The sequence below is a fragment of the Humulus lupulus genome, chromosome 2 (genome assembly GCF_963169125.1).
Source record: "Humulus lupulus chromosome 2, drHumLupu1.1, whole genome shotgun sequence".
Taxonomy (NCBI): domain Eukaryota; kingdom Viridiplantae; phylum Streptophyta; class Magnoliopsida; order Rosales; family Cannabaceae; genus Humulus; species Humulus lupulus.
The window spans coordinates 57,914,113-57,923,149 of NC_084794.1; the positions used below are offsets into that span (position 1 = coordinate 57,914,113).

General features: G+C 34.5%; 1 protein-coding gene across 1 annotated transcript; it reads left to right on the forward strand.

The window, feature by feature from the left end:
* Positions 1-2,026: 2,026 nt before the first annotated feature.
* LOC133814296 (receptor-like protein kinase FERONIA) lies at positions 2,027-4,850 on the forward strand. The gene has a single exon (XM_062247278.1). The coding sequence runs from the start codon at positions 2,027-2,029 to the stop codon at positions 4,688-4,690; it is 2,664 nt and encodes an 887-aa protein (XP_062103262.1). The 3' UTR covers positions 4,691-4,850.
* The last annotated feature ends 4,187 nt before the right edge of the window (positions 4,851-9,037 follow it).

The following is a 9,037-nucleotide window of genomic DNA, read 5'->3' on the forward strand; positions in this document are numbered from 1 at the left end:
TTGTGAAGATGACTATGTTGCTGCAACTTTATGTTTGCCATTCTATTTGGCTAAGAAACTTCCTGAAAGATTTGAATGTGCCACAAGAGGAGCATATCGAGATTTGTGTTGACAACAAATCAAGACTTGCACTAGCAGAGAATCCTATCTTTCACTAAAGAAGCAAGCACATCCACACACGTTATCATTCCTTAAGAGATTGCATTGGAAGAAAAGAAGTGAGGTTGGAGTATGTGAAGTCTCAAGTTATGAAGCATTCTTGGAGTCAAAAATGAAGTTTTAGGAAGGGTGTCGAAATATTAAACTTGATTTATTATGGTTAGTTTCTAGAATTTTCATGAATTTAGAGTTTTCATGTATTTATTAGAGTTTCTAGTTACTAGAGTTTCTAAAATGTTAATGTATTTACTAGAGGTTGTTGAGTATTTAGTATTCTAGAACTCTCATTTCTTAGTTAGTATATGAGAATTATCTAGAAAAATATACTAGTTAATAATTTAATTGTGCTTCTAGAAAGGTCCATAAAGTCTTATAAATAGAGATGCAGTCCCACCATTTGAAATCAAGCCAAAAACACAAGTTGAGTTCTTTAAAAAAAACATCTTCCCTCATAATATTATCTCTCATATTAACCTGAGCTTTCAACAAAGATTTCTCCCAAATTCTTCTTAATCTTCAACAGAGTCCCTACAAACAAGTAGAGCACGATCCACATGAATTAAAAAAATTGTGGACTAGTACAAGATTTTGAAAAAGGTAATAAATGATTAAATTATTATCTAAAAGAGTGAACATATATGAATCTTTATGGGTTTAAAACAAAAAATATATACAAACATTCATATATATATATGGACAATTCTCTTATAGGAGCTTCACTTTAAGCCCTACCAGTGGAACTCTTCATTGTTCTCGACTCGTGAATAATTTTTTGCGCAATTTTTTTTTATGACCGTGTATATTGTTGTTGCTTAGAGCATCCTGCAAATTTTAAAAAAATTCTGAATTTTTTGCAGTACCGAAAACTAGGTTCAAACATGTTGCTTTCCACGCGCATAAAAAAAATAAGTCACGCGTGCAAGAACATGTTTGAACCTAGTTTTTGATACTGTAAACTATTCAGAATTTTCTAAAAATCGCGTTGATGCTCTAAATAGCTCCAATATATATGGTAATAAAAAAATCGCATCGAAAACTGTTCAAATGTCGAGATCACTGAGAGCCCCAACGATAGGACTTAAAGTGAAGCCCCTATAGAAGAATTTTCCAATATATATATATATTTTGAAAAGCAATACACAAAGTATAAATGTATTGCAATAGTACTTGTATGTATGCTAAATATATATTTAGCATACATACAAGTACAGTGTTATGTTCAGATTTGGCCTAATTGCAGAGGTCGCACACTTTAAGAAAGTGAGAAGTACTATTTGTAGTAGTTTGAGCTCCAAAACCACCATAATTCCTCTAAAAATGTGAGGTCGAAAATGGCAGTAGTGGGTATGTTATGTGAATGGTATGCAGTGCATGAATGTAGAAATATGCAGGGTGATATGGAGCATATCATTCTACCGAGTTTATCAATTAAAAAAGAAGTAAACAGAATAAAAAATATCATTAGGCCACCTCCAGGGCTGGCCAAAAAAAAAAAAAAAGAGACACGGCAACATTGCCAAAAAAAAGTTGAAAATGTAATGATCTATTGACTTGGGGACCACAAAAACAGATGGCATCAATATTTGCACCAGCGCTGCGGATGCCCTAGTCAATGCACATCACTGACCTAGTCAATGCGAAAAAGTCATCTTATCATCAACGCAATTAATAATCCTCTTTATTAAAACATGACCTAATAATAACTTCTATTGTAGTAACGTAATTAGTATATATAGAATTACAACTCTTGCTTCAGACAAGGATTCCATTGAAGAAAACAGCTTCAATATTTCCTGTTTAATTCTGACAACTCCCAATGGCTAAAAGCGACACCTGTAGCAATTTCTTACCTTTCCATACACTACAAATGATTTTCCTTATGTTATACCTCCTCTTCGTCTTTAATGCGATTACCAATTCAGTCACTGACGGGAAACCACTACTCAACTCCTACGGGGACGACATAGCCCTCGACTGTGGCTCATCGTCAGTAAACAGCACACGACAAGGTGAGGGACGGAGCTGGGATGGAGACGTCAGCTCAAAACTGTTTGTCTCAACGAGTCAAAATAATAGCGCCTCTAGAAACACGGAGGCTGTTAACAAAGTCGACGAAGTACCATATAGAACAGCACGATTCTCCCACTCGGAATTCACCTACACGATACCAGTAATCTCTGGCATAAAGTTCATCCGGTTGCATTTCTCCTCAGCCAAATACAAGGACTTTGATAACTCCAAAGCCTTCTTCTCCGTCGAAGCGGGTCAATACAACTTTCTAAGAAACTTCAGCGTTATTCTTAATTCTAAGGGTCTTTGCAGCGGAGACAAATTAGTGAAAGAATTCTGCGTGGCTGTAGAGACTTCTAACCTAACCTTAAAATTTAGTCCCACCTCTTCAATTTCTGACGCTATTGCTTTCGTCAATGGAATCGAAATTGTGTCCATGCCCGCGGATCTATATTACTCAGAGCACGAAGGATACCTTAATTATGTAGGGCAGGTGTATAGGTATGTCTTGAATAACAACACTGCTATGGAGAATGTGTATCGAGTTAATATTGGTGGACAGTTTATCTCTCCAGCTGAAGCCGATTTCTTCCGTAGTTGGGAGGACTTGAACTGCGAACAATCTCTTTATCTGACGATGCAGTCTTATTTATTAAGTGCTTTACCACCTATGCTGCCTAATGCTAGTCTGGTAATGTCAAAGAGAATCGCACACTACATCGCACCTCAACGGCTCTATCAAACCGCCAGGTCTATGGGTCGAACGGCTGCCATAAACAAGGGCTACAATCTTACATGGGAATTCCCTTTAGATGTAGGGTTTTATTACATGGTAAGGTTGCACTTTTGCGAGATTGATCCTCGAGTTAAGTCAGAGGGTGATCGGAGATTTATTATATTCATGCTGAATCAGACAGTGGAAAGATACGCGGATGTGATAGCATGGAGTGGCGGTCAATATTCTCCATATTTTAAGGACTACATCGTATGGGTTGATAAAGGAGTAGGCGAGAAGAAGAAAAATCTCTCTATAGCTCTGCAGGCAAACCCAGACGATGGGGAAACGACATATTCTGATGCAATTTTAAATGGGGTAGAAATATTCAAATTGAACGATACTGAAGGCAACTTAGCCGGACCTAATCCTGACCTTCCTCATCTACCCAGCATGAAGAATGAGATAAAGAATAAAACAAACCGAACATCAATTATTGGAATAATTTCCGGTGTAGTATCCGGTGCAGCAGTTACACTATCCTTCATTGGCTTCTTGGTTCTCCGGAGAGGAAGAAAAGTCAAAGCATCCGGCCACATTTCTCTAACCGCTACTAAGTCAAGCAAGACTGGAGGGTCATCATCATTGCCGTCTGATCGTTGTCGTTACTTTTCACTGGTTGAGGTCATAGATGCCACAAATAATTTCGAAGATATTTTCATTATTGGGGTCGGAGGATTCGGTAACGTGTACAAAGGATACATAGACAATGGGACCACGCCGGTTGCCATCAAACGTCTGAAGTCTGAGTCATCGCAAGGGATCCAAGAGTTCAAGACTGAGATCGAGCTGCTCTCCCATCTCCGCCACCGCCATCTTGTCTCTCTCATTGGTTACTGCAACGATGACCGTGAGATGATCCTCGTGTACGATTACATGGCCCATGGAACCCTCCGTGACCATCTCTACAAAACTGAAAACCCACCTCTGACGTGGAAACAACGGCTCGAAATTTGTATTGGAGCAGCTAATGGATTGCACTATCTCCATACTGGGACAGAGTATACGATCATCCATCGTGACGTTAAAACTACAAATATCTTGCTGGATGAAAAATGGGTGGCCAAGGTTTCGGACTTTGGTTTATCAAAAACTGGCCCCACTAGCATGTCCAAAGGCCATCTCACCACAGTTGTCAAGGGTAGTGTTGGGTATTTGGACCCGGAATACTACAGGCGTCAACAGCTGACAGAGAAGTCCGACGTTTACTCATTTGGTGTCGTTTTGTGTGAGGCTCTATGTGGTAGGCCACCTATAGTAAGGACCGCAGAGAAGGGACAAGTGAGCCTTGCCGAATGGGTACAGAGTTGCTATCACAACGGAAGACTTAATGAGATTATTGACCCGTATCTGACGGGTAAGATTGCACCAGAGTGCCTGAAGAAATACGGTGAGTTAACCGTTCAATGTATGCTGGATAACGGGACGGAAAGACCGTCAATGAAGGACATCGTGTGGGGTCTGGAGTTTGCAATGCAGTTGCAGAATAATGCGGAGGGCAATGACAGTGTTGGTGGGAAAATCATGAAAACGATGTCTGTGGAAGAGGTGGCTCTCTTGAAAAATTATAGCAATGACAGCGATGGGGCATTTACTAGTAGCTGGGCAGACACGACTGAGTCAAAAAGCAACACCGTGACTAAAATTATCAGTAGTAGCGAGCAGGGTTCTACTACAGACGACTCTAGGAAAGGAATGTCTGGGACTGTGTTCTCCGAGATAACTGATTATCCAAATGGGAGATAAATGAATCAATGTCTTACGTTGCCGAGCAAAGGCCAAATAAATGAACAAATATTATAGTGCATGGTGATCATCATCGACTAGGCAGTAACTACAGTAATTAATGCCCCCTTCGGTTATTATTACTCATGAGTCTAGATCGAACTTTCTTTACCCTGAAAAATATGTCGTCTAGGTGTACTAATGCTATATGTCGTATTGTCACATAAGAAAAGAAATTTTTTTAATCATAATATTAAAAATTAGTAACGGCGAAAAAATAATGTTAAATGTTAAATGTTTTATGTTTATGTGTCTGTTTATTATTCTTATTTGCATCTTACCTATTTTCAACACTAGAATAATCTTTTTAAAAAATAAAAAATAAAATAAGAATTCCCTCACCAAATGAAAGGTATTGCCAAAACTCTTTTTGTCACTACTACAAAACTGAGTTTTCTCAACACCCAACAACGACAATCAACTCTATTGACTGTCGTAATTGTATAGCGGGACTCTATACCGACAGTTAAAAATTGTAGGCATAGAGACCAACGCCGACAGATAATAACTGTCACCGTTGTTTTTGACTGTCGCTATTGACCCCAACACCGACAGTTAAAATGTGTCGCTATTGACACCAATGTCGACAGTTAATTCGAGACCAATGTCGACAGTTAAAATGTGTTGCTATTGATCCCAACGCCGATAGTTAATTCGAGACAAATATCGACAGTTAAAATGTGTCGCTATTGACCCCAACGCCGATAGTTAATTCATCGCTATTGACCCTAACGCCGACAATTAATAAAAGTCCAATGCCGACAGTCATAAAATGTCGCCAAAATTCAAATAAAAAATTATAATTAATAAATAGTATAATTATAAAAATAAATTAAATTATGTAAATATATATTTATAAAAATTATGTATTTATTAAAAACTTTTAAAACTATATATTTTTTTTTGTTTCTAAATTTTTCATATTATTAACTTTTGTATTTATAATCATTTTTATATCAAAATTTAAATTTATTATTCTTTAACATAATTATAAAATTAACTATATTATTCTTTAACACATTTATAAAATATGTATTAGTTAAAAAAGAGTAATTTTATTAATTGGAAAAATATTGTAAAAAATTAATGAATAGTATAATTTTAAAAATAAACTAAATTATGTAAATATATATTGATAAAAATTATGTATTTATTAAAACTTTTAAAACTAGATTTTTTTGTTTCTAAATTTTTCATATTATTAACTTTTGTATTTATAATAATTTTTATAGCAAAATTTAAATTTATTATTCTTTAACATAATTATAAAATTAACTATATTATTAACTATATTATTCTTTAACACATTTATAAAATTTGTATTAGTTAAAAAAGAGTTGTTTTATTAATTGGAAAAATATTGTAAAAAAATTAATGAATAGTGTAATTTTAAAAATAAACTAAATTATGTAAATATATATTTATAAAAAGTATGTATTTATTAAAAACTTTTTAAACTAGATTTTTTTTTCTAAATTTTTCATATTATTAACTTTTGTATTTATAATAATTTTTAAATCAAAATTTAAATTTATTACTCTTTAACATATTTATAAAATTAACTATATTATTCTTTAACACATTTATAAAATAATTTTAAAATTTCTATAAATTTATTAGTTATAATTTTTTTAATATGTATGTTTAAAATAATATTAATTTATTTATAAGGCAATGCTTACATACTATTGGATTAATTATTAATTCAATTAGTTATTATATATTTAATAAAAAAAAATTAAACAAAAATTCATTAATAATACTTGTTTATTTTATTTTTTTCTTTTAAAACTAATAACAGTTATTTAAAAAAAAGTTAATTAATATTGAAATAAAACTTGTGAAAGTAGTAATTAATAATTTGTAATACTAAATTTCTTTTAGTTAAAAATAAATTATTTAAATAATTTATATAACTTTTTAATCATATTTAATATTATATATTAATAAATTATTTATCATATTGAAATATATTTTTTATAAATATAAAAATCTAAAAATATAGCTAACGAAATATAATTTAAAAAATAAACTAAATTATGTAAATATATTTATAAAATAAAATAATGTTAATTTATAACTTTTAACACTAAATACAAGTGTTAGTTGAAAATAAATTATTGAAATATTTTTTTTTAAATAATTTATTAATATTTTTATAATAATATTATTTATTAAGATTATCATATTTTTATTTTTGTATAAATGAGATTTATCAAGATTTGTAGATATACATTTTAAATTTTGGGATTTAAAATAAAAAGAAGTTTTGAGAATTTAAAATAATTATGACTTAAAAGTTAATTTATAATTTTGGACCAAATATAAATTTGTAAGACTACATATATAATTAAATATGTGAAATGAAATTTGAATTAAATTTTGATAAAATGAAATAAACTTTTAGTTAATAAATAAAATAAGAAATTGATTATTTAAATAGAGCTTTGCTAATAACTTAATTAAGAAAGAAATAAGAAAATAAAATGTTAATATATTGAAAAACAAAATCTGAACCCTAGTTTCAAATGGTCCTCTCTCTCCCCCTCTTGTATTCTCTCTCTTCCCTCTCTCCCGATACAGAGATGCCTCCTTCCTCGCATCCCAGTCGACCCAGGCCATCGACGTGCATGGCACCAGCAGCCTCGCAAGCCCCCGAAACCCCCAATCCTTTAGCCTTGCAACCGTACGCGCCACCCATCCCAATCAACGGGTCACCCAAAGTCACTACCAACCTGACGTTTTCGAGAAAAATCCGACTACTTCAAGCCTCTATGAGCTGAGCCACCACTGTAATGCCCAAAATCCCTAATGAGGTTTAGTGGTTGGATTCGTAGGCCGGGAGGGCCATAATTGATTTATTATGCCATTAAATGATTACACACAGGTTTATGTGGGTTGTATTATGATATGATGTTAAATGCATGCATGTGGGTCCACATTTTATTTTAGGGGCATTTTGGTAATTTTGCCCGTTGAGGGCATAATTGTATATTTGTATGCATGTTGGTGAATTATTGATAAGGCAACATTATAATGTGGATTTGTTCGAGCCATTCGGCATGAGACGATCTTTGAGTGCAAGTTAGCGGTTTTGTCATAACAGGATTAAGTTCGGGGCTCGAGGTGAGTCTTAGGGTAAACTGGTGATTAGAACGTTGCCGGGAATTAAAGGGTAACGGGATATGAATTAATGCTATTTGAGAATTTTGGAAATAACGGGAATTAATGGGAGGTTTTGGCTAGGGTTACTTGGGTTATGATGCCTAGGACATATGTAGAAGGATTTTGGGTTCATTTGGGACTTAAAATGAGGTTTGGAAGCTTTTGGTTCAGGTTGGAAATGGTGGTGCCGAAGGGGAAAGATTCAGGGCAAATCTGTCTGGTAGTAGCGCTACAGCGCCCATCCCATCATTGGGCGCTACAACGCTACTCAGGGGGCATCCTTCTCTGCTTAGGGTGCTAGGGGGGTAGCGCTACAGGCTACCCTGCTCTTTTAGAATCCTATTTTGGGCATTTTTAAGGGTTTTTGGCTTGAGGTTTCAATTCCTAAGGCTCGGGATCAAATCTACTCACTGTTTGGGTACAATTCGGGGTCCCAGAAGTGAGGTTTAGGTTAAGACCCTTTTATTGATTGATTTTCATTAATGGAGTTATAATTGGTTATGACTACGTAACCGCTAAGGAATCAAAAGGTCGATCATTCTCAAGGGTCATTCTTTTACTATTTCTCGCTCGAACCGGAGGTAAGAAAACTACACCCCATATGTGACATGCATGGTTATTATTGAGGCATGTTGAGTGTTTAAATGTGGACATTGATTTTGTATCAAATTCTTAGGAAATATTGCTTACTTGTGAATGGCACTGACTTATTAGTCAGAATCGGCAATGGTGCCAGAACTGACTGTAAAGCTATGACTTACTAGTCAAGTTCGATAGTAGTACTGAACACTGGTCGTATGTTATTGACCAATGAGTCAAGAGCGGCATAAGCGTCATGAACACAGAGTCGAAAAGATTAGATCTAATCGATATCAGCATTGAATGACTCAACATGTGCATTAATGTTAGACCGACCCCAAGTTTGATGAAAACTAAAAGCGCTTGCCTAGTTCCATGACTAGTCACTCAGGGCCGGGGCCAGAAGACTTAGGTGACTACACCGTCACATGGATAAGGGTACGGAACCCACACTAGTGACTCCATGGTCACTCATCTGATTTACATTAATGACTTGCTCATCAGTCACTCATACGGTTTCAGCTAGTGACTCAGGCACTCATTTGTAAAGGGTGTGGAACCCAC

What these genes read in the sequence shown, in the direction of transcription:
- LOC133814296 (XM_062247278.1), top strand. Translation starts at nt 2,027, where the DNA reads ATGATTTTCCTTATGTTATACCTCCTCTTCGTCTTTAATGCGATTACC.